The sequence below is a fragment of the Siphateles boraxobius genome, unplaced genomic scaffold (assembly GCF_051911475.1).
Source record: "Siphateles boraxobius isolate OS27281-9 unplaced genomic scaffold, OSU_SipBor_1 25, whole genome shotgun sequence".
In the NCBI taxonomy this organism is placed as follows: Eukaryota; Metazoa; Chordata; class Actinopteri; order Cypriniformes; family Leuciscidae; genus Siphateles; species Siphateles boraxobius.
Window position 1 is genome coordinate 12,488,943 of NW_027508866.1, and position 26,246 is coordinate 12,515,188.

The 26,246-nt window shown below is 38.3% G+C and overlaps 2 protein-coding genes across 4 annotated transcripts; both read left to right on the plus strand.

Annotated features, from left to right (window-relative positions):
- Window positions 1-1,156: 1,156 nt before the first annotated feature.
- Window positions 1,157-13,848, plus strand: cct8 (chaperonin containing TCP1, subunit 8 (theta)). 3 transcript variants are annotated; one of them, XM_077242676.1, is made up of 16 exons: window positions 1,157-1,383; window positions 2,422-2,512; window positions 2,613-2,692; window positions 7,328-7,477; window positions 8,359-8,539; window positions 8,647-8,708; window positions 8,794-8,931; window positions 9,076-9,254; window positions 9,373-9,439; window positions 9,592-9,679; window positions 9,958-10,073; window positions 10,148-10,219; window positions 10,298-10,462; window positions 12,723-12,842; window positions 12,969-13,100; window positions 13,606-13,848. In XM_077242676.1, the coding sequence occupies exons 1-15, from the start codon at window positions 1,324-1,326 to the stop codon at window positions 13,074-13,076; spliced, it is 1,677 nt and encodes a 558-aa protein (XP_077098791.1). In that variant the 5' UTR covers window positions 1,157-1,323; the 3' UTR covers window positions 13,077-13,100; window positions 13,606-13,848. The 3 variants fall into 3 exon arrangements, with proteins under 3 accessions (XP_077098791.1, XP_077098792.1, XP_077098793.1); XM_077242677.1 differs by lacking the exon at window positions 12,969-13,100 and having other exon boundaries at window positions 1,206-1,383; XM_077242678.1 differs by lacking the exons at window positions 12,723-12,842; window positions 12,969-13,100; window positions 13,606-13,848 and adding an exon at window positions 11,143-11,169 and having other exon boundaries at window positions 1,230-1,383; window positions 10,298-10,495.
- A 944-nt stretch (window positions 13,849-14,792) lies between these two features.
- On the plus strand, window positions 14,793-24,395 carry tmem135 (transmembrane protein 135). The gene is made up of 15 exons (XM_077242681.1): window positions 14,793-14,989; window positions 17,521-17,648; window positions 18,068-18,160; window positions 19,072-19,105; window positions 19,320-19,385; window positions 19,552-19,598; window positions 20,126-20,167; window positions 20,322-20,489; window positions 21,216-21,285; window positions 21,524-21,691; window positions 21,847-21,910; window positions 21,984-22,060; window positions 22,706-22,804; window positions 23,132-23,199; window positions 23,289-24,395. The coding sequence occupies exons 1-15, from the start codon at window positions 14,849-14,851 to the stop codon at window positions 23,419-23,421; spliced, it is 1,398 nt and encodes a 465-aa protein (XP_077098796.1). The 5' UTR covers window positions 14,793-14,848; the 3' UTR covers window positions 23,422-24,395.
- The last annotated feature ends 1,851 nt before the right edge of the window (window positions 24,396-26,246 follow it).

The following is a 26,246-nucleotide window of genomic DNA, read 5'->3' on the forward strand; positions in this document are numbered from 1 at the left end:
ATCAGTCATCACTTGATTACACGTTGTAATACCTTGTTATGATATAGTGACCCATACAATGTGCCAAACATAATGTGCCACATGGAGAGACAGTGCAGCATATGACAGTAGCAACAGCTGAGAAGATTTGGGTCTGTGGTGACCATGTCCACCTCATACAAACTTCCTTCTCCCATTCTCTCTCTTTACTACGACAACACACACACACACACACACACACACACACACACATAAAAAGGCAAAGTTTTGATTTCTGGCTCCAGTGGTTGCCTCATTGCTATCATTGCTATATCATTGCATTATCATATCATTGCTATCATTGCTATCATTACACAACCCACGTAAAGTTGATAATTCCGCGAATAACTGCAATTGCAGATTTCGAACAGAGATGGTAATTCACACAGATCAAATACAAATATGCTGACTGAATAGATTGCTAGTTTATTTTAAGTAGCCAGCTAACGTTAAATTAGCAATTCTCTTGGCAGTTTGCTGATAATCCGGTATCTGAAGTAAAATGCTCAAAACATCTCCTGAGAAAAATCACATGGTCAACCTAGTCCTGGTTATTTAATTTTGATTTAGTCTTATTTTTCTTACCTTGTCATTCAAGGCGAGGGCACTTTTTTGACATTTCTGGAACATCCACATCCCGCGCAACCACGGTCTCCCAGGAACATTCATTATTGCTGCGTACATTTATCCGTGTCAGATGCGCATGCGCGAGCGGTGCGCGATCATGGTCGACTGACAACGAGATTAAGCAGCTGAACAAAAATACGGCCGTGTTCCGATTTTTCTCATCTCAGCTCCGCCGAGACAAAACAGACATGCCATTTCAAAAATCTTTCATTTATTGTCAGAAATATGTTTTCAAAAGCATCACTTTCATCAAATTGTATGTGACATAATTTCCAGTAGGCAACTGACTGCAAACGAGCAGGCTTATGTGCCGGGGCTGAGCCCCGGAGAGCCCCGGCCCAATTTAACCACTGCTTATGACTATTTTGCATCTAACATTAGGCTACATAATATGATACATGTGGTATTTTAATAAATAAAATAAAAGCTTCGCAAATGTCTGGAAATTATAAGTCATTTTGATCTCGAAATTATTTATGATTAATGAATATTAAATAGCTTGCTTTTTCAGATTTTCTTCTGGGTGCCACTTACTCGGCGCTCCACTATCTCGCCTATCTGGATCAGGAATCCGCGTTTCTGCTCTCTGCTGCTGCGCCTGTTCTTTCTTAGCTGCATGCTTCCAGTGCGCTGCAGCCTCACCCTGCATCAGTCTAACATCTACCTTTTCTGGTCAAAATGGCTCTTCACGTCCCCAAAGCCCCGGGCTTTGCCCAGATGTTAAAGGATGGTGCAAAGGTAGGGTTGCTGAAACCGTGTTTTGCTCGTATTCTGTTGTTTTTAAGAGCACACGCAGTGACTTCCCATAGATGTTTCTAGAACATGGGCCTCATCATGCCGTCCAACTACCGGTAAAACTACCAGACGCTTGAGACTTCAACTGAATGTTAACGTTGTGTATAAGGTCGTCAATAACATTAGGTCTTCATGAATTATCGAAGTTTAGATAGTGAATGGGTTCTGATAGAAAGTAAATGATGTATGAAGTTAGCATGTTAGCTGAAAACATGTGCCACTGACAGACCCTCCTCACACCTCCATCACTCATCCAAATGTCTTGTAATCATACAGTATTAGAAAAGGAAAATGCTTTTGTTAAACGTCTGAATTAGAACACTATTTAATTTAAATCTACAATTTTATGTCGCTTCTATAAAAATGCCGTTTTGTGCGGTTCCTCATTTCTCTGCGTATTCGTTTTGTTGATATGCTGATCAGATCATTTAACGTAGTTATTGTATTTAGCACAATAACTTGTTTTTAAAGATTGAGTGTTTGCAATTATTAAAATTTTGTAAAGATTTAGATTTTAAATATTTAAATAGATGTTAAATATTTAAATAGATGTTTATTTCTTTTTTATATTTTTCACACATAGTTCTGACAAATATAGTTTTGATGAGCAAAAATATATCCAACATATATCAAAAATACTATTCTTTCTGATCCATCCATTTTTTTTTTCGTCTTTGAATGATATAGTAAGGGTGTGCAATTTTTTTTAGAAATCATGAACTTCCTTATACAATTGCTGCACAATGAAAGCAAAATTGGCCCCCACTTTATATTATGCTGTACATTATGAAAATATCTACTTGAATGGCTGATCTCTCACTGCATAGTATTTCATTTTGTATTTACGTTTAAATACTTTTAAAATAGGAAATCGGGATGCCTGTCACTCAATTTTGTATTTTAAAACCACTAACAAACCTTAAATGTTTTATATTTTCAAAATATAAAATTACTTTTGTCTTGTTTGTAATTCACAATCAGCACTATTCGGGTCTTGAAGAGGCTGTTTACAGGAACATCCAGGCATGCAAGGAACTGGCACAGACCACAAGAACTGCATATGGACCCAATGGTGAGGCTAATTCATTTGTTTAATGTGATGCCTTGGAGCTTTTTTATGTGAAACTACTGGATTCTGACTGAACTGTGCATGTTCATTAAATTCTGTACAGGTATGAACAAAATGGTCATCAACCACTTGGAGAAACTCTTTGTCACAAATGACGCTGCCACAATTCTGAGAGAGCTGGAGGTAAATATTAGTAATTGTAATAAACTCATTAATTGAAGGTGCAGTAAACTCATTAATTGAAGGTGCAGTAAGTGATTTCTGAGAAACGCTGTTGAAAGTGGATCGGTCTGGGCGATAAACAATATCATATCAAGATCGCAATAAAATTTATGTTGATAAAGATAAGCTCTGTATATTTTTACTTGATATGAATTCATCTAACAGCCCATCACACAGCAGAAATAAATGCGACAACAGCCAGTCACTAATAAGGGATTTCTATGTGTCTGTGTGAATGAATGGCGGGATTTTGTTTGATACACAGTCTTGCACTTAAGTGACGCTCACAGAGTTTTCTGCATCTGCCGTCTCAATATATGAGGACATGAACTTCATTTCCAGAGACGCTTTGAGTCACTTCACAAGCTTCTCACCCTTTCATTTGAGAAAAACTTGCATCAAATGAAACTAAAAATGATAGATCTTCATGATAAATAATAGACCTAAGCAGGAAAGCATGAAAACAGACACAGAGGTTGCATTGTTTTGTCACCATACGTGAGTAACATCAGTTTGTATGTTTCACAGAACAGAGATATGCTGTTGTAATGTTAGCTATAGTAACAGGACAGTTGTCCAGAGCTGCAGTGCTGCTTGCAACTAACAACAAACTCTTGCTTGAATATACTTATTTTTAGTAGGGATCGACCAATATGGATTTTTTTTTAGTGCCGATACCGATTTTGTTTTTCATCAGCCTTAGCCGATGTCGGTATAAGGGCTGCCGATTTTCTTGAGCCGATATTTGGAGCCGATACTGCTTTTGCTCCTTCAATTTACATCATAAAAAAGACACAATGATGATAACAAATGTTATAATAATAATAATAATACATTTAATTTTTAGGCGCCTTTCAGACCACCCAAGGTCACCTTACAACAAACAAAATAGAAGTAAAATATTGTTAGCTAATTAAAAAATTAAAAAATAATTAAAACATTTAGCAGGCTGATGAGGGGGAGGGGGGGAGGTGCTTAAAGATTATAGGCTGACTTGAAAAGATGAGTTTTGATAGTGGTTTTGAACTGTGAAATGGAGTCTATGGCACGAATATGAGGGGGAAGAGAATTCCAGAGTTTTGGTGCAGCATAAGAGAAGGCCCCTGCTCCCATTGCGGACAGTCTCATGTCTGGGGTTGCCAGTAATCCTGCTGATGATGAACGGAGTGAGCCCATTGGAATATAAGTCTGTAGTAGTTCTGTGATATATGGGGGGGGGGCGAGGTTGTGCAGAGCTTTGAATGTCATTAACAAGACCTTGAAGTTGATTTGTGATATGGGGAGCCCTTGCAGTTGAATCAGCAGGGGTGTGACATGATCGGTAGATTTGGTACGGGTAATGATGCGTGCAGCTGAGTTTTGGAGAAGTTGGAGCCGGTGGAGTAATTTATTGGGGATTCCTTGCAGGATCGCATTGCAATAGTTGATCCAAGAGGTCACCAAAGTGTTGACAAGAACTTCAGTGGAGTGTTGCGAAAGTGAGGGACGCAGTCTGGAGATGCTTCTGAGATGAAAATAAGTCGTCCGACAGACATTATTGATGTGGTTTTCCAACCACATCAATAATTCAGGATTCAAGGGTACTGTCCAAAATAACTCCAAGGCTCTTTACCTGTTTAGAGACTGGTATAAAAATCTCTCCCCAATGGAGACTGATGAAAGGTTGGATTTTAAGAGTGTAGATGGAGTGCCAATAAGCAGTAGCTCTGTTTTGTTACTGTTTAGTTGGAGATAATTGGTAGTCATCCATGCCTGGATATCGTGAATACAGGTGGTGAGGGTGTTTAAGGGAAGTGTGGCAGTGGGCTTGGTTGATACATAAAGCTGTGTCATCATCTGCATATGAGTGAAAGTGAATGCCATGATGTCTGAAAATATTGCCTAATGGAAGCAGGTAGATGATAAATAAAAGTGGCCCCAATACTGATCCCTGTGGAACTCCATGTTGAAGTGCTGAGCTCTCTGACTGGTGGTCTTCACTTTTGACAGAATATGTCCGGGCTGTCAGGTAATGCGCAAACCACTTAAGGGCAGTACCACAGACTCCTATACTTTCAAGCCGCTCTAGCAACAGTTGGTGGGATATTGTGTCGAAGGCGGCACTGAGGTCTAGGAGAATGAGAATGGATAGTAGGCCAGCATCAGCTGCACGGAGAAGATCATTAGTGATCTTTACAAGGGCTGTCTTGGTACTGTGACGTGAACGAAACCCAGATTGAAATTTTTCAAGAAGATTATTCTCATGAAGGTAAGTCTGGAGTTGGATGGCAACCACTCTCTCAAGTATTTTGGAAATGAAGGGCAGGTTTGATATAGGATGATAATTATTAAGGTTATTACAGTCCAGTCCTGTTTTTTTCAATGTGGGTCTGACTATCCCAGCTTTTAGTGATGCAGGAACTATGCCAGTTGACAAAGATGATTTGATAATGGAGGTGATCAGTGGTGCTAAGGGAGGTAGACAGGTCTTAACAAGGGAGGTTGTGATGGGATCCAGGTGGCATGTAGAAGAATTCGATTTAGTGATGAGCTCAATAATAGATTCCTCAGTTGGAAGACTGAAGTTACTAAAACCAGCGATTGGGGCTACATTTATCACAAATGCTGCTGGCAGGGCAGCCTGTGTGATGTTCGCCATGGCCAGTTGTTGATGGATTTTACAGATTTTTGAGTCAAAAAACGTAAGAAAAGCAGAGCAGTAATCACCAGAGAGGTTGTTAGTATTTGAATCTGGAGGTTTTAGTAGCCTTTTCACTGTGGAGAAAAGTTTCCTTGTGTTCCCTTCACCCGCACTGATACTTTTCGCGTAGTAGATATTCTTAGCTTTATTCAGCATGTCTTTTTAATGGAGAACATGTTCAGTGTACATTTGTTTGTGGACTGTAAGTCCTGTCTTGTTGCTGAGCCTCTCAAGACGTCGCCCTTTAGCCTTGAGCTGACGTAGCTCTGCTGTGTACCATGGAGCAGTATGAGCAAAGGAAACAGACCTAGTTTTTATAGGGGCTAGTGCATCAAGTGCTGTAGAAAAGCAGTCATTGAAGTAGCCTACTAAGTCCGAGGGCTTAGAAGTTAAAATGTTACAAGTCTCAATTTAAAAAAGGAACATTTATTGAACTTTAGAAAAAAAACATTTATCAAATTGTAAAAACAGGTGAGGTAGAACAAGTAAGAACAAGTAGATAAACAATATTTAACAATTATTAAAAACATGTGAGGTAGACCAAGTAAAAAGTGTTCAGTGCTGAAAATACTGAAAATAAATATTTAAGCATAATTAAAATTTTGAAAATATTTAAGCATAAATATAACAATTAAACTATTGCACACAGTAGCAACAAGCAAGCAGCTTGTTATTACTAACCCATAATAAAGTGCACTTTGTACTATATTTTATTTCAAAAGTAACCAACTATTTACAACCTAGACATTTTATGCTTAGGCCTAAGTTTTAGTGCACTTAACTTAATCTCTTGTTGAGCAAATGGCTTTCCTAAGAAAATAAGGAAAATATGCCCACTGAGTGAGACAGATGCACACACACACTAACTTCTGTTTGGTAGCTGACGCTAACAGAAAAACTCAACTGCCATTGAACTGAATTGATAACGATAACGTCAGCAAACGCCTCTAAACTCAATTAAGGCATACACACAGTGCACTTATGTCTTGTACATGATAAACGTCAACACAAATTAATATTCAACAACGTATAAAACATACATCTCATCATTAAAGCTCTTCTTGCGCTCTATCACTGCGATGGCAACTCTGCTCAGCTCAGGGAGAAAGACACACACCACACACGTCCAAACCACAGCCAGGTGGTCGCTGAATAAAAACTCCCACAAATACCACGGAACAACGTCGGGATTACTTAATCCTTTGAACGGTGTTCGTAACAGCTACCGTATGCATACGGATAGCCTACAACTTAGCTATTTGCAGCTCCCTAAATACAATGACAAGCAGCTTTATAGACAAGGCATTCACGTTTTCCATTTGGACCCACTAACTTGCTTAGCTATAGTTGTGGTGGAAGTGTATGGCAATATTGAACTTATAAAAGTCTTTTTTTACAGTCTATGATTCAAACAGTTAAAAGATGCTTTGAAAGTTTAAAACTTACAGTTGTCTTGAAGAGCAGGCTTCCAGCACTGTGCTAGTGGTGGAGGGGCAGTGCATGGTCTGCAGGTGAACTGCAGCAACTCCAGCAACACAGAGCTGCATGTGGACAACTGTCTTTAATTAACGCCAGGAAAAAACTATCGGCGAAAGCAGTAGCCGTATCGACTGATGCCGATACACATAAAAAACACAAATATCGGCTCGATCACTAATCTTTAGTTCTTCCTTGTCTTTGTTTAGTCATATTTGCTTTTTAGCGAAGCATTATTTTGTTTTGCTGCACATGATAAAGAGACATCCAATCTTGCATTGCATGTTCATTCATTTTGGTGGCAGAGCAATTAAGAGAGGGTTTGTTTCGGTCGATTTTAAATGTCAGTAGTGTTTCTCAGAAATCACTTACTGCACCTTTAATGCTTATAATTTGGAAGAATATCTCCATTTATTCTGTCTATTTTTCCCTCTTCCAAGGTTCAGCACCCAGCAGCCAAAATGATCGTGATGGCATCCCACATGCAAGAGCAGGAAGTAGGTGATGGCACAAACTTTGTGTTGGTGTTTGCTGGTGCTCTGCTGGAGCTTGCTGAGGAGCTGCTGAGGATGGGCCTGTCTGTTTCAGAGGTCAGTAAACAACAGCTCTAATGCAGTATGCACTATGCAATCATTTTCATTAATCGGAATAAATCCAATCTGATTTGAGATTCAGAAAGTTCTGTTTATAAGAAGCCTAAACGTTGCAATCCGATCTGCATTGCATGAATTCAAAAAAAGAAAGTTGAAAGTCAGGGGGATAATGCCTCCAGAGATGCTGTGAGCATAATTGTTGTTTTTGACATGATGATATGTCTAAAAAGAAAGCTGACATTATAGAGTTTTTTATATTTTTTAGAGCATATATTTAGCAAATATGAACTGGTCATTGGATGAGACATGAGACCTAATAAACACGCACGTTCATATGACCTAAAACATACATAATCATACACATCTCGGTGGGTATTTTTGAATCTGATAGAGAAAATAGTCAGATTTTAACGTTTACATAATTAATTTGGTCCTGTTTATTGGATCATTCCAGGTCTATACCACCCCCTTCAATCCAATCAAAAAAATGTTTTTGGATCCAGCTCAATTAGATCTATTTAGGTGTTTACATGAAAGCTTTTCAGTATAATTGAGCCATCAATCCAATTATAAAATGTTTCTTTGGGTGCATGTAGCTACTATCGGGATGGAGGTTTTCATTATCTTTTGAAGTAGTTTAAGAAATCTTTTAAAAATTAAATCGTGTGTTGATAGTCTTGGCAAATTACCAAAGTTTGGTTCTCACAATAAAAACTATGTATTTTTTTAGAACTTGTGTAATTGAAATGAATGGTTGAATGATTATTTCATAATGTGTTGACCTTGCAAGTTGTGAATAAAGTTGTGAACTTTATATATACAATTATTATTATAGTTTATTTATCTGAGCTGATGATTATGTTGATCATTTATCCCAGGTGATAGAGGGCTATGAGATGGCATGTAAGAAAGCTCTGGAAATTCTGCCTGATTGCGTTTGCTCGTCTGCTAAGAACCTGCACGATCTGGAAGAAGCCACGGCCATGATCCGCTCAGCCGTCATGAGCAAACAGTACGGCAACGAGGACTTCCTGGCCAACCTCATTGCACAGGCCTGTGGTAAGGCATGAATTCTTTGGGGTACTCTGTGAAAGTTAATTTCAAAAGTGTATTTTGTGATATAATTTTAGGGGTCGTTTTAATTTTATTATTATTTATTTTTACAGTCTCTATATTCCCTGAGTCTGGCAATTTCAATGTTGATAATGTAAGAGTGTGCAAGATTTTGGTAAGTATAAAGTTTAATTGCTTTAAACTAATTGATTCCTCGAGTGCCTGTGGGTCAGTTACATTGTTTTTTGTTTTTTTTGTAGGGTTGTGGACTTAACTCTTCTACTATGCTTCATGGGATGGTATTTAAGAAAGAGACCGAAGGAGACCTCACATCAGTGAAAGACGCAAAGATAGCAGTGTTCTCCTGTCCGTTTGACTGCATGACTACTGAAACCAAGGTAGAAAAAAGCTAATTGAATTAGATTAAATGTCTTAAATACCGTCTACCTTGTGTCTATGGTTGGACAGTATTTTCTTTGTGTGATGTTCAAAAAGGAGCAATAAATCACATTCTCCTTTTTTATTTATTATATGTTTCATAGGGCACAGTACTTATAAAGAACGCAGAGGAGCTCATGAGTTTCAGTAAAGGAGAGGAGGACCTGATGGAGCTCCAGGTGAAGACTATTGCTGATTCAGGGGCCAATGTGATTGTGACAGGGGGCAAAATTGCTGATATGGCCCTTCATTACGCCAACAAGTACAAGCTCATGGTGGTCAGGTGAGAGAGGAGAAGATCCCTCCCTATTTTTTGAAGCTTGATTCAGCATTTTTGGCTTTTTAAATGAGAATTTAGCTATATGTCTGATATTTATGATTGCTGTTTGTTCTTCACCCAGGCTGAATTCAAAATGGGACCTCAGAAGACTATGCAAAACTGTCGGAGCCACTGCTTTGCCCAGATTGGTGAGTTAATCTTGATTTTCCAGGCTGGATTAGAGCTCTACTTCACTAGTACCACTTTGTGTAAAGCAGTGAGTTGGTGATAAGTCAGTTCGCATCATTATGTTTGCTCTGTGTCAGTGTCTCTGTTGTTAATTTTTCCTCTGGACAAACAGACTCCGCCGACTCCAGAAGAGATGGGACGCTGTGACAGTGTTTACTTGTCCGAGGTTGGAGATACGCAGGTTGTGGTTTTCAAGCATGGTAAGAAAAGACTGAAGTAATGATGCTGAAAATTCTGCTTTACCATCTCAGGAATACATTACATTTTAACATATTAAAATAGAGAACAGTTATTTGAAATTTTTACTGTATTTCTGATCAAATAAATGCAGCCTTGGTGATCAATGGGGTGAAATGAGTCACTCACTGAGTGACTTGTTTTCTGTAGCTTGATAAGCAAATTTTGCTTTGTAAATATTGTTGTTTGGTCTAGCAGTGACGCATCCAGACAGCTCATGCCATCTCACTCCTATTTCTAGATAAAGATGATGGTGCCATCTCTACTTTAGTAATTCGTGGGTCCACAGACAACCTGATGGATGATATTGAGCGTGCCATTGATGATGGTGTTAACACCTTTAAAGTCCTTGTCAGGGTGAGCTAACTTAAAGATCAACTTCTAACTAAATCATTAAAAAATGTGACTGTAACAGAACTATGTCCCCTCAGGATCCGCGTCTTTGTCCAGGTGCCGGTGCCACTGAAATTGAGCTTGCGAAACACCTCACCTCCTATGGAGAAGTAAGTAAATCAATCTAATTTCCTTTTGCTGTTGGCACACCTTAAACAGTGTAAATAATTTGAAAACGTCCTCTAAAGTCTTGCCCAGGCCTGGAGCAGTACGCCATCAAGAAGTTCGCAGAGGCGTTTGAAGCAGTCCCCCGTTCTTTGGCTGAAAACTCTGGTGTTAAGGGCAATGAGCTGATCTCCAAACTCTACGCCACACACCATGAGGGCAACAAGAACTATGGCTTTGATATTGAGGTGAGGGGCCCACAGCAAACGCTTGCTTTATGGCTACAAGTATAAAATATGGAAGCTTGTTTCCGGCACAGAATGAAAAATAAAAAAGGTAATTGTGACTTTTTATCTCACAATTCTGACTTTATTTCTCACAATTGCGAGTTTACATCTTGCAATTCTGACTTTATTTCTCAGAATTGCGAGATATAAATTCAGAATTGTGAGATATAAAGACGCAATTGCGTGTTATAAAGTCAGAATTGTGAGTTGTAAAGTCGCAATTGCGTGTTAGGGTCAGAATTGCGTGATATAAAGTCGCAATTGCGTGTTATAAAGTCAGAATTGTGAGATATAAACTATTTTGAGAGGAAAAAAGTCAGTCTTTTTTCCCCATAGAATTGGACTTTATAACTCGCAATTGCGAGTTTATATCTCACAATTCGGAGAAAATATGTCAGAATTGCGAGATATAAACTCGCAATTATGTGATTATAAAGTCAGAATTGCGTGACATAGTCGGAATTGCGAGAAAAAAAGTGTTTATATATCACTTTATATATCACAAAATTGTGACTTTATAACACGCAATTGCGACTTTATATGACGCAATTCTGACTTTATATCTCGCAATTCTGAGAAATAAAGTCAGAATTGTGAGATAAAAAGTCGCTATTATTATTTATTTATTTAGTGGCGGAAACAAGCTTCCATAATAAACAGCAATGGGAGAAGGGAAGCTATTTATAATGTAGAGTCAGCAATCCTGAAATAAATAGAGAAGGTCCCTAAATCATGCATTTTATAATAAGTTTAAAAGTCTTAAATTCAGGTTTTATACAAATTAAGGCTACACAAAGTCTTAAATGGTGTAAGAATAGTCGTAATTATCCTTTCAAGAGGTCTTAAATTTGTGGACAGAAAAATGCTAATCACCTTATGGTTTAATTTGAATATTAAACTTCAAAAGGTGATGATTTAATTGAGCTCTGAGTCGTTTCAAAGTAAAAATGTGCCGCTGTTATGCATTTTACAGGCTTGTAGTTTCACAGCGGTTCGCAGTTAATGAATACCACACATTTATGCAAGGTGATTGCTTATGATATACTGTTGATGAATTATGGCAATGTTTTCCTTAAGTTGTTTGTAATTGTTTATACCATACCTGCAAACTCGTTACATTTCTAAGGGCGTTTTCACACCTGAAAGTCCGTACCAAGGTCCGAACCAAAGTTCACATTTTGATACATTTTATACTTTCAGAAAGTTTTGGTTTGGTTTCACACTGCAATTATGCGAGCGCACTAAAGAACTTTACGTGACATACTTGCGTCCTGTCGTCATCATCTATGTGGGCTGCATCTCGACATTGATTGGTTTGTAAATGGACGTGCGTCTGACGTCAGCGTGTTGTCAATGCGGCGGGTAACTTTGACATTATGAATGAACAGACGCATATCGTTGCAACTGTATTGTTATTTTTATGGCATAATTACCTGCAGCACCAACTATACACAAGGCTAGTTCAAATTCGCCAAATGAACGTCCTCGTCGTGCGAACATTTTATCGTCGCCAGCAGGAAAGGAGGAGAAGACCGCAAGCAATCATGCAAGCTCTTTTTTTTGTGAATTTTTTCCAGTTGACTTCTAATTATGTCATCAGACCATACTTCAATTAAAAACCTCGTCTCCTCCTCTCCCCATGTGCGTACGGCTCATTTTTCCTGCCATCTTCTGTTTTTTTGGCTATGCGGGAACCACCGGAACTTCCTGTAAAAGGTCTGAAAGTCCGAACCATACAGAAATGCTTTAACACTAGAAACGAACCAAACCTTTGTTCAGTTTGATCCGGACCGAGACTACCTCTTTTCGTCGGACCAAATTTAATCTGTTTGGTCCGGACCGTGGTCCGGGGGAGGTTTCACACCTGCAATTTTGATTCGGACCAAACTGAAAAGTCCGAAAGTCCGGACCAAACAAGGTAGGTGTGAAAGGGCCCTAAAATGTATCTAAAATAAAATCATTTATCATTTTGAACTCACCCCATTTCTTAAAAATGGTTTAAAGGCTGAAATGTAAGGTATTTTTTTTTTTTTTTACTTTTTATTTGAAGTTGTATTATGTTATCATAGACATTGCTCTATCCTGCCCATACGGTAATCATTTTATTTGTGCAGGTCTTAAAAAAGGTCTTAGGCCTTCAATTAGATTTTAAAAACTCTGCTGAGACCCTGTTAATGTGTTATTGATTTGTTATTTGATATGTTCTTTTTAAACCATTTAGGGAGAGGGGCCTGCGGTGAAGGACATGATGGAGGCCGGTATCCTTGACCCATACCTGGTGAAGCACTGGGGCATCAAGTTGGCCACAAACGCAGCCATCACCATCCTCCGTGTGGATCAGGTTAGTGCTTCACTTTACAACTATTTGCATATCAGTCAATTTCTTATTCCATCCATATTTATCAATTCAGGTGCTTTGTTAGCCTGTTTTTTTTTTCTGGATTATAATGTGATGTGTGTATGCCAGATCATTATGGCAAAGGCAGCAGGGGGACCCAGAGCCCCTAAACAGCAAGGACACTGGGACAAGGACGATTGGGAAGACGAACCAGAAAAATTTGATACACATCATTGATAAGAAATCAAAATAATAGCAAAGGTGCACAAACAAAAGCCACTGTTTGGAGTGCTTAACCACTGGAGTGAACCGGGTTGCATGAGCACTGTGTGGAAATTCACCTTGAATTTGTTGTTGAAATAAGTTTAGCCTGACTGCAGTCTTTACATCACAGATAACAGTTGTGCTGTTTTAATTTGTATTAACACGTTGATAAATATTAATTCAGATGGTTTTTATCCTGGAACTTTTTAGTTGGATAATTTCATCCTGAAAACCAAGAGATAATGATCGGACTGTGTATAATGGTTTTTTCATAACTATCAGTTTAAGATCTAGTTTTGCACTTCACAAGCATCACTAACTTCAGTCTCTGTGACACTTTGAATGTCATCTGGGGATTTTGGTGCAGATTACTTGCATGCCGCATGCACTAAAAACACTTTTTCCTCAGGACTTCCCCTGCTAACGTTTGCACTGTGCTCAATTGCTTGTCTTTACTCTTTTGTCTTTTAAGTGTCTGATTATGTCTGCTTCTCCTCCACAGATTATAATGGCCAAGCCGGCTGGTGGACCCAAAGCTCCACAAGGAAAGAAGGACTGGGATGAGGATGACTGATGTCACCAGCCTGTGTGTCTCTCTGTCATCGTCTTAGCTTTTCAAGTGTTATGTATTTAATATCTTGCCCCATTCTTTTTGTATTTTTTTTTTTTAGGAGAAGCCATCTACATTAACAATGAGTGGATCTGAGCTTTTTTTCTTGTCCCAATAAAGGCACTTGAGCTGTCAGCAACCTTGTCATTTCTTTTAAATAATTTTTGGTGTAACAAAATGCAGCGTAATTGCAACAGTTTGATATTTTTGAAAATTACAGCTATTATATTCATCCAGTTAAATTAACACTACGACTCTATATAGTAATGGGAGTCATTGCAGCACTATTTTTGTGTAGATTGGATTGTTATCGTGCTGAGTTGATTCAATCTTTTCCCAAAAAATTTAGGAATGGTTCGTCAGACAGGGTTTAGATTAAGCCAGGATTGAGCCTTAGTTAAATTAGGACATTTGAGTAGCTTTTATAAATGTTTGTATAAAAAAATACATTACTGCTGTGCATCTTGAGACAAAACAATGACACTGACATGTTTTAAGATATGTTAGTACAAGTTGCTTTTAGTTAAATCAGCTCAACCATGCATTTTAGTCTGGGACTAGGTTTAAGCCTTGTTTATGAAACGGGGATAAAGTATCATTAGGTCTGATAAGTATTGCCTATTTTTTATACACCGATTTTAGTAATACTACTAATTAATGAGGGTGTGCTCCATGCTTCGCCATCTGCCGTTGTTCTTGGAACAATGCAGTTCCTTTACCGATAATTCGAATTCGAGGTCTGGTTATATAAATAAGTCTACTGATAGACCGATTTGCTAATTTTTAAGTTGGCGCACACTAATTATTTTATATTTATAATAAATTAAATTTGTATTTGTAAAAATCAGATTCATTATAGCAATTAATGCAATTTCGAAGCAAGTATAATTATCAATAGATTATACATTTAATTCATTATTAATGCATTAGTAAATTATTAATATCATTAAAAATTGTTCACTTATATTGTAACTAACAAAAATAATTATTACATAAATTTTTTTGTATGGAAACCGTGGCAGTTATGGTATCTGGTCATTTGTCATTATCTGGCCTTCCAGAGTGCGCGCTGTCATCGGGAGCGCTCTTGGCAGAAACAGTAGACGCGCGCTCCCGACGTGCGGTTGTACTAATCATGGCTGCTCTCAGTAAGTCCATACCGCATAGCTGCTATGAGATAGGACACACATGGAGTACCTCATGTACGAATTCCACCCTCCAGGTGACAGCCGGTGCTCTGGAGGTCTCATTCAAGATATACGCTCCTCTGTATCTGGTGAGTGTATGTTCGCGGATCTAAACGTTAATTCAACCTGGCAAGGGCACAGTTAGCCTGGTAGCTAAGTTACATCAGTGTCCTGCAGGACGATGCGAGGGCCCGTAACAGTTGCTAAGTTATTTAGAAATAAAAACGCAAAGTCTGTCTCAGCCCGTTATGTTTTACAGTTACTAAGTTAGCATTCAAATTGTCCAGGAAAGATCGTTAGACTGATGACATGCTCAGATGAAGAGAGGGGGGGAGAGCTGCTGAATGATAACGTTAACTGATCAAACTGTAAAATGCTCATTTGCGGACCTTTGTGCAAAAGGTAACGTTAGGCACTTTCGCTTTCATTGTTCATTGTCTTATTGTTTAATTTTCACGTTTCCACAGTACAGTCTTCTTTGAATTATGTTGTGAATTGAAATGATCCTTGACATACTTAATTTGATGATAAACTGCCTGGTTTGTCTGTTAGACTTGCACAATCATTCTCATTAAACTGAAACTGCAGATTTAATATGAACTATTACTGTTTTTCATCAGGGAATGGTATCTTTTATTTACGTGCCTGTGACGACTTAGCATAACGGGCTGTCAGTCTTTATAGATATGACAGAGGGATCATCTTTGTGTTGTCAACTTTGGATGTGTCATTTGCTTCTATTGCAAAACTGGAGTTCATAGTGGTACAACACCTGAACTGTAGGGTTGCAGTGCAGTGCTGTCATTCGATTCAGTTTCGCAAAAACTATGGCTCAGTCAGTCTATCATTAGACAGTAGGTCAGTGGTATTTGGATGACAAACCACAGTGTCAGCATATACTGAAACCAATGTGTTTGTGAAATGCCACAACAAATGTTACACCCAATGTCACATTGAAACTGTAGTCTATTGTTCCACATAAGCTCTCAGTGGATTCTTTTTCCTTTTAAAGTTGGCATGAAACCGAAGTTGCCGGCTTCTCAAACAAGAAAAAATATAGGATGGGACTAGATTTCGTCCATGGATTAAGGAAGGAAGGCAGAGAGTCCGATGGGCTCGTGGCCCGTGAACGTGGACTCTGATGGAAATTTCGTCCGATGATGGGGGTTAGGCAAACACACAGGGAGCACCCGGCGTGGCGCCGCCTTCCTGGAAACGCATAACTCGAAAGCCTCGTCTTTCTCCTCCTTGTCGTCACATCGTTGCTGCATTAATGCGACAGCGTGAGACCATGCTTGAGTTCGAGCGGGTCGCTCCAGTTCTGCCTCATGTGCTTTGAGCATGCTGGAAGGACAGGGAAGAGTTGTTTCCTCAGACCGGGAGGGCGTCCCAGCACTTTCCCATCATAAATGTCCCTTTCCTAGTAGGTGGCGCTCTGTGGAGCCGGCCCCTCAATGTTTAGGCGAGCGGCCGCTCGCTCGCACACTTCCAGGAGGATAGACTGAGGCAAGGCCACGGGGGTGTTAGCCTAGGGTACGCCAGAGGGTGGGCTGGCCTCCTCGTCCTCTGAGACCCCAAGAAGGCCCGCGTCACCGTGTCCCCCATTTGAGTCAGAAAGGCCGAGCTTGGTGCACTGGGTCGCTGCGACTTTAAGACAACGTCGCAAAAGCTTCTTGGGTTACCTGTGCTTACCTGCACAGGTAAAGCTTACCTGTGGATCTCGAACAGGAGATGATTAAAGAGAACAGAGGAAGCTCCCGAAATAAAAGTTGCTTTATTTTATGGTATTCCGGTATAAAAAGACGAGATGCAGGCTACTGACAGATAAAATAAAAACATGATTGTGATAGCCATTATGATTTGTCTGATTTCTTCAAGCGTTCATATTTACTATGTTTACTATGGTATTGGTAATGATATAGCGTCCGTAGTCTTTTGCATCAGGTATAAATATTTCTACCGTATAAGGTGATCAGAATCTACATGGGATCACAAACAGAAGGCATTCAAACATGAAAGTGAGTTTTGAGGTAAATTATTTCAAAAGTCTTCAATGCTGAAAGAATCATCGGGCGCTGCCATCTCCAGACTCAGGTAAACCCCGCCCCTGTTCGTAACCACTCCTCTAGCCCGAACTGGCCCGCTTTGGACCAAGGTATTCGGCGGTCCAGAAAACCTTGGCCGTTGGCCCAGCGGAAGCCACGACTAGGCTCGATCAAGCCCCGGAAGTGACAGTGGAAACGCGACTGGGCCTGGCACGCACTAGCATGCCCGCTTTTGTCCTGACAGTGTAAACTAGTGTCATTTGCTATTGGTTGATCATGTGAGTGACAGGTTGTCCCGCCCTCGCACCAGTAAACACGTCATCAGAGAAGAGATTTGACTGCAAGAGGGAGAAGTTATTTTGATCAAAGATTACGAGGCCACATGAATTTAATAAAATGATGTGAACGGATATATAGCATTTATAATAAATACTGCAATATTCCATAAAAAAATAAGGATTGTCCATTTTAATTTCAAGGTGACTTTAAAAGCTCAGAGAAAAATCAGAAATGGATGAATTTGAATAACAGGAAATATCTTCAACATTCAATAGATTGTATTTTCTGTGTTCCAGATTGCAGCCATTTTAAGAAGGAGGAAAAAAGATTATTACAAGAAAAGGCTGCTTCCTGAGATCCTGCAATCCACGTCTTTCCTGACCGCAAATGGTGGCCTCTACATTGCGTTCTTCTGCATTCTCCGGTAATCTTAACAGAATTCTGCTAACAAGCAATACTTGGAAATGTTTGCTGTCCAACGTGTACTGTTGCTGCAACAAGAGCTATAAAGCAACCTTTGAATCCATGTCCTTATCAGCTGTTCAGAGTCTACGCACATATATCGTTCAAATAGGATTGTTAAGACCATTGATGCATCAAATAATTATGTACTGAGATAAACTTTTGTATTTATGACCGTTATTCTGCATGACCGGTCCACTTAATGGAATCAAGTGCACTTAATTTGTGAATACATTGAAATTCCTTCTAAATGAGACAAATATTCAGCAGCAATATTATCCTCGGTTGAAAGCACGTCAGTTAGCTCTGTTGTTTAGTTTATGAATATAAATGACCTACTCTCCTTTCCATTGTTTCCTTTCTTTTTCTTCTGTTATTCAGGAAGCTGTTGGGACGTTTCTACTCCTGGTCGGCCGGCTTTGGGGCGGCACTGCCGGCCTCATACATCGCCATACTAATAGAGCGGAAAAGCAGGTTAGCCCTGGCTTTTTCTTTTCATGCTGATCAGATTTCCTTTGGCCTTTCTTTTATACAAATTTCATGCAAAGTTTAAACCACATTTACACAACCTGTATATGTAAATTTTCTCTGATGGAAAAGCTTAAAGGCTCCTTCACACAATGGATGATAAATATAATGATAACTATGTTAGTGTCCACACCAATTGAGCTCTTTAATTCTTTCTTGGCCATTGACAGAATTTTTCGTCATGTATGAGACAATGCTTCCCCGCTGTGATGCAACTTCTAAAAGAGTAGAGAAGCCCCGGATCAAAACACAGGCAAAAAAGAGCAGAAACAAGTGATTTAAAGCTTTTTTTTTTAAGTGCTTTTCTCCGCTTTTTGTTCAAAATGTTGCTTTTTTTATGAAACTTACCCACATTCAATTGTTGATAAAAGAATGCATGAATCTAGAATAAAATATTTATTTAATTTAAAAGCAAAGGCTCTGTTCTTTGTTTTGATATATTGCATGTTCAGATATTCATACAACAAAATATTCAGGGGGCCACGAAAATTTTGTGGAAAAAAACTTCAAAATGCTGGTGGTGGCTGGCAACCTTTTTCAAAAACGCTGGTGGGGAAAGAGTTAAAGTCAGGTGGATTCTGATTGGATGTCAGTGTTTTTATCATTTATCAGCTGGAAACTTTTTCTGAAAGTGATTCCAACAATATTGTTCTGCTGTGTCATTATTGTTTCAGTTGTGGTCTGGACATCTCTGTTCTCATATAATATGAACAATGATTAAAACTATCATTCTTTATTGATTATTAAAACTTTATTGTTATCGTCCTTGGTGTGACTGGGCCTAAACATCACTAAAACCTGATTACTCTTATATAAAGAGATCGGATCCTGTGTAATTCGTCTGTCTTCTTATGCAGGAGAGGACTTCTTACAATTTACATGGCAAACCTGGTAAGACGATTCAGCATTGCTTCTTTTCAGTTCCACTGTGTTAAGTCTTCTTGACAGTTTTTTCATACTTGCTTGACCATTTCCTGGCAGTTGTCAGCATTGCGTCTCTTATCTGTCACTTAAGTTACTGTTTCTGGAAAGCTGTGATTAAAAATGGTCTGTTTCAAGGAACCCTCTGCTAATTTTGATGGAATGTGCTCTCTGTCATTTCCAGGCAACGGAGACGATTTTTCGGATGGCTGTCACGAGGGGTCTTGTTAAGCCTATGAAACATGGAGAGGTACGTTACAGTTTACACTACTGTTAATAAGATTTTTTTTAAATAAAGAAATAATACATTTATTCCGGATGGTTGCATTCAATTGATTAAACGCTTCAGAAATGTTTTCAACTTGATGATAAGGTTTTGTTTGTCTATCTTATATTTTCCAATTGTCTCCCCCCAGGTTCTTCTCTTCTGCTTGACTGCATCTCTCTACATGTTTTTCTTCAGGTATGTTGGTCAGCTTATTGGTTCTCAGTCCTGGTCCTGGAAGACACCAGCACTGGTTATCTCGTTTATTTAACACATCTTCTCATTAGTAGAGGCTCCAAGACTTGCTGAGGTCCTCCAGGACCAGCATTAAAGGGATAGTTTATTAAATTATGTAATTTACCCTCCCTTAGGTTGTTCGAAACCTGTATAAATTCCTTCTTCTGCAGAACACAAAAATAGATATTTTGAAGAATATGAGTTACCAAAAAGTTGATGGTCCCCGTTGACTTCCATAGTATGGAAGAAAACTACTATAGATGTAAATGGGGCCCGTCAACTGTCTGGTAACCAACATTTTTCAAAATATCATCTTTTTTGTACAGCAGAAGAAAGAAACTTGTACAGGTTTGGAACTCGAGGGTGAGTGAATGATTTTTGGATGTATTATCCCTTTAAGACAAACAAAATCAGAACATCAGAACACATTAAATCCTAGTTGTTCGATTACAAAAGTTGACCCTTCCCATTTCTGGTTTTATCTTCAGAAGCAAAGACGGACTGAATGGCTTTGCTTTCTCTGCTTTAAAGTAAGTTTATTTATAATTTATATGACTTCTTTACAACTTAAATTCCCAAGGATTTTCAGTTAATCCTTAGGACCCCTAGGTCTAGGAAACACCCTGTTCAGAGTATAAAGTTATGTCAGGCTGCTAAAGGAGATTATGTGTCTGGCTGTGGCAGATTTATAGTTGGGAAGGAGGAGATCCCGACACACTCTTGCCTGGCTGAGCACGCGTACACACAGGGTTCAGAGAGAGACGCGCAGCCACCGGATGAGAGACCAGAGCACACGCCTGCCTCCAGGGGCAGCTGCATCAGAGCGTTTACACGCAAACTCCTAGACTCTATGTGAGTGTGAGATGTATATACCTAGAAAACATATATCATTTAAACTTGCATTCAAGACTTTTTTTTTTTTTACAGAAAACTTAATTGAATCATATCCAATACCACCAAAAATATGATATAATTAAACATTAAAACTTTAAGACAATTTTTTTTTGATCCATGGAAAAATTAAGAGAAGAAATTATTATTATTTTTTTTAAAGTAATTTATTGCTGTTATGGACAAAGCTGAATTTTCAGCATCATTACTCCAGTCTTCAGTGTCACATGATCCTTCAGAAATCATTCTATTATGCTCATTTGATGCTCAAGAATAAAAACAGTTGTGCTGCTTTATATTTTTGTGGAAGCCTTGAGGCATTATTTGATATATTTGACTGGAAAGTTCAAAAGAACAGCATTTATTTGTAAGAAATCTCTTTCATTTATAACATTATAAATCTATTTACTGTCACTTTTGATCAATTTAATGCATCCTTTATGAATAGATTCATTTCTTTCTTTTTAAAAAAAATACTAACCACAAATAAAAATGTACTACCTCATTCAGTGCGGTTTGATACATTAATAGTGGGTTAAAAAGAGGTTTTACTTGCATTTGCCACTTTGTTGAACAACCAGGAATAAAAATGAACTCGCAGTCCGCTTCATTGTCATGTGTGAATGTTCCCCTGCTTCATAACGTGTTGTGCTTTTGCCTTCATTGTGCGTGTGTTGTCCCCTTTAGATGCAAACATGGACCCAGGCATAGATGTTGCAAACACTATCAGGACAACTGCATCTCCTACTGTGTTAAAGTAAGAGTCTGAGACCACCAAACCTGCTGTCTTTCAAACCATTCATCTTTTTGTTCTGAGCATATGTGTTTAAATGAGAGAGAGACCGAATGCGAATGCATAAACATGTAGCATTCATCTGGGTGAAAGGCTCTGTTGACATAGCAGTACCCTTTGCTCACTAACTGACAGCTGATGTGAAGTTGCTGGATGTTTTCTGGTGAGCAGTTTCTGAGATGCTTGCTTTGTGTTTTTAAAGGGTTTCATCCGAATGTTCAGCGTGGGTTACCTCATTCAGTGCTGTTTGAAGGTTCCATCAGCATTCAGACAGGCTTTCACCAAACCCTCTCGTCTGCTCTGGCTGCTCTACAACAAAGAGAACTTCCAGCTAGGAGCTTTCCTGGGATCTTTTGTCAGTATATACAAGGTACTTCATCTCCACTAAGATCCAGTGCTTGTTTTTCCTGAGACGGCAAGATTCTCTGCAACTTGTGGGGGTTTTTGTTTCCTTCACCTTTCTCAGTAACATATTTTTCAGATGTGGTATTTCTCTCTCTTCATCTCACTTCCATTTTATGAAAGGGCACAAGCTGTTTACTGAGATGGATGCGGAACCTGGACGACGAGCTCCACGCTCTCATAGCAGGTGAATTGTGTTTTGAACCCCTTTTGCACAGCCATTAGAGATTCTCAGCTCACCTTTTTCTCCATCTTTTCAGGTTTTCTTGCCGGCACGTCAATGTTCTTCTACAAGAGCACCACTATCTCCATGTACCTCTTCTCTAAACTAGTGGAGGTAATAATTATCTTGTCTTTTTAGTGGTTTCAAATGAGTATGGCTTCTCAATGATGTGTCTGGTTCATTGTTTGCTTTTGGCTTGTCATAGTTCTTCTGAAACCCTCTACCTCCCCAGCTCCACCTGCCTAGATCTGCTACGGGATTTATCTCTGTCTGTTTATGCAGAAGCAGCTTTCCTACATGCTCAAAGCAGTGTGTCTGTGTATCTATTAGAAGTAATAAGCCCATACTTGTTCTGCAGAAGCTTTAATCAACATCATTAGCCAAACACATTAACATTGCCACATTCAAAAACTTGCTAAAACTATTCAGAGATGTGTCATGATTGACATATATTTGTGTATATAGAAGTGTTTTACTAATATATATTTATAACCAAGTATCATGCTTTTTTTTCTGTCGACAAATTACCATAAAAGCCATGTATATTAAATATGATTGATAAAAAAACTATGAAAAAAACAAACAAATCATATTTTATACAGTTTATATAAAGATTCAATAGATATTTTTGGATTTCAGAAAGAATTTATATACCATTTATAATATAATTTTTTTATTTAATCAATAAAATTGTTTTTATTTAAAATATAACTTAGTATATATGTGTATACATTAATAATCTGTTCACTGTCTTTTTAGACGCTGTATTTCAAAGGGATCGAGGCAGGCAGGTTTCCTTACTTCCCTGAAGCTGACACCATAATCTATGCCATCTCCACCGCCATCTGTTTTCAAGCGGTGAGTTAAAAATATTCTTTAAAATCTACCTAAAAGGACCTTCTGGATATCCAAGGACAGTTTTATTCCAAGGGAAAATACAAACTACATTAAAATGCAGAAGCTGTTTGTGCCCGTGTGACTTCTTGATGACTCAGTCATGAACTGAATGAGAATCACGCCAAGTGCGGTTTCAATTAAAGAAAGGCAAAAATAGGTTTGCCAGGTTTTAAATTACAAAGGAATAAATTTAAGATAATTGCAAAAACCTGCTGGAAACATGCCCATAGTTCATGTGATTTATTTTGAAATAATTTTGTTTGATATTTCCTGGATGGATCTGATCAGGCGGTCATGGAAGTGCAAAATCTGAGACCATCATACTGGAAATTTCTACTGCGGCTGACAAAGGGCAGGTGAGTATTAATGGGAAATCTGATTGATTATCAAGTCCCATTATGCATATGAATTGTTAAACACATAAAGTTATGATTTTTTTGTCCAGGTTTGCTCTGATGAACAGAAAAGTGCTTGATGTTTTCGGGACCGAAGCTTCCAGACACTTTGGTGACTACAGGCCTAAACTTGACCCCAGATACGTGCTGTGTCCCATCGACATGGACGTGCAGTTGGGCTGACAGACCCGTGGACACCTGTGAGATGTCTTCACATAGACCAACAATGACACAAAGGCACGGAAAGCTCTTGCACACAATCTCTATATCTTATATTCTCTCGGCCTGGCGCTCATTAAATGTGAAGTCAAAGTGTGAAGGCAGTTATACGTTTACATTAATGTGGATCTGAAACATTTTGCAATGTAATTACCGCAGGCAAGATGTGACATCTCTGTATGCACATAAGCATTTGAAGATGATTTGAGGTTTATAGGACAATGGTTGCTTATTGGATTCTCAAGGGCAGAATGACAGACCAGGAATGTGTTCACACTAACTCAGCAATTCCTGAACTGTTTGGGATTTGACCTGCAACCTCTGTGTTTTTTAGTCTGTAGCATCAACTAATCGGCTTTGAGAATATAAAATGTTTTAATTTTTTTTTAGTTAGGAAAATTCAGACAGTTGTTTACAGCACAACGTCGGCCATCTTAAAAGGTGATGCTGGATTATTTTTGGTCATTGTCATTTCAAATCTTACCAAAAACGATCAAATCTGTAATTAACTGTCTACCATAGTCAGGATATGCGGGTTCAGCCATGTAAAAAGATCTTGCTGACATCAGGGTTGTTTATGATCTCTTCTGTCTTTAGTGTGCACTTAATTCTTGTACAGATAATTGAGACCTTCTGGTAAGAAGAGGCTTTTATGGAATGTTATTAGTACAGAACTACATTTACTACCCACCTTTTATGTCAGGAGAGATAAGCAGATTAAAACTCATCTTAATGGACTTTCACCTTTATTTTCAGTAGCAAATCTTTTTTTTTTAAATTAACAATAATAATGTACTGTAGTGTAAAATCTGACAATATAATCGCAGTATTGCTGTGTACTTGAAATGTAATTTATGTAAAAAGAAAAAAAGAAAGCCTTATGTCTTTGATGTTTGTATAAAAGCAAAAGCTTTATATTAAAAAAAGTTCAGATGAAATAAGGTCTAGTGTTGTATTTAAATATATATACACAAATGCACATGCACACACAGTGCCTGTCAAAAGTTTGGCAACATTTCAATGTTTTATATTTTGAGAGAAGTCTCTTCTGCTCAACAAGGCTGCCTTTATTTAATCAAAAATACAGTAAAATATTACAAAATAATATATTTTACGGTTGTGCTGCTTAATATTTTTGTGGAAATGGTGACACTTTTTTTAATGATTCTTTGATGAATAGAAAGTTCAATGAATAACACTTATTTTACATTTATATAAAAAATATATATTTTGTAACATAAGGTCTTCACTGTCACGGTTGATCAGTTTAATGCATCCCTGATGAATACAAGTCTTTTAAATTGTAATATTATTTCACAATGACTGACTAATAAATTTATAATTCTAATAAGCACTTTTTCTTTTTACAAAAAAATGTCTTCTTAAAGATTGATTTTGATTGGTTTGATAGTTTAACAGATGCTATTTAGATGAGTTACATATTGAAGAAGAAAAAAAAGCCATATATAACCGATTTGTTCAAACGTCCACTGGAGGGCGATGTTATACTCCGTTTAAATCGCAGATCATCCAATATTTGAATCCATGAGTGCACTCATTCATTTAAAAACATTTGCAAGACTGATATAGGTATTTATTTGTAAACAGAGATGGTAATAGTAGGATCTTTATTTCTAGTGGTAGACCAAATTAATACTGAAACTTTGTTTATTTGCATCAAAAGAGACTTTTTTTAAAAATACATATTTTAATTGTATCTTAATTTATGGCCCTAGAGGACAAAATTCAGTAATTGTCCATCGAGGAGAGGCTCTGAATCTTCTCAGTGTTGCACTTTGTATTCAGTTCACATGATCCTCCTGACGCAGCACAAATTGTCTTCGAAATGGTTACAAATTGCTTTGTTTTGTCCTCTCACTTTCACATTGTCTTTGGTTACAGACAAGCATTTGTGTCCATGTTTCTCGACTTTCTGTCCAGTCTCCGGCCCTCTGAGCGGCCCAGTGTGAGAGTTATGTCTAGTCCTGAGAGAGGATCTGTTCATGCCTGTTCATGAACAATGATTCATTTGAATTGGGGAATAAGTGAAAACTCAGAACGCTCCAAAAAGACATTTGACCTCTACATGTATATATTTGCCAGACTATACTGCAGCTCACTGTACCTTGAATGCACTGTACGTTTTGGAATCAAACCAGTGACCTTGACATTGCTGATGTCATGCTTATAAGTTGAGCTACTGTATGTAAATGAAATGGCATTCTTCTTTCTTGATAAATGAATAACATTTTCATCTCTGTTCTGTTGATGGTAAAGGGATGGAATTAAATGTGAGATGCTTTTAAGACTGTCCTTGGCGCATCTCCAAGGAAAAATATTAATTTGATCTCCGATTTCTGGTGACGATTCTCATTTTCAGTTATTTCTTAACCAGAGAAAGAGCTGAAGGACAGATATCCATGCTGTGGTCTCAAAACTTCTACAGCAAATCTACGCATTAATGTGCGACGCAAATGGGAGAGCCGTCTTTAATTGTGCCAGTATTTTTGCAGTGACCTTCAGCACAGATGTAGCAAACTTTCTCTTGATTCACGTCCTTCATGCTGAGATTTCCCACAGGGCCCTTTAAAAATAACTGGTTGATCTAGAAGTTTCGGTGAGCACTTTTCAGGTGCTGGCCAATCAATCACTTTCAGCTGTCTCCATGGCAACTGAATCTCATCAAACAGTCTGAAGGATGAAAGTGTGAATGTGTGCGGCCAGAGTGTGCATTTATTGAAAATCATCCCCATACTGTACATTCCTCAAAATGTACAGAAGCTGCAACG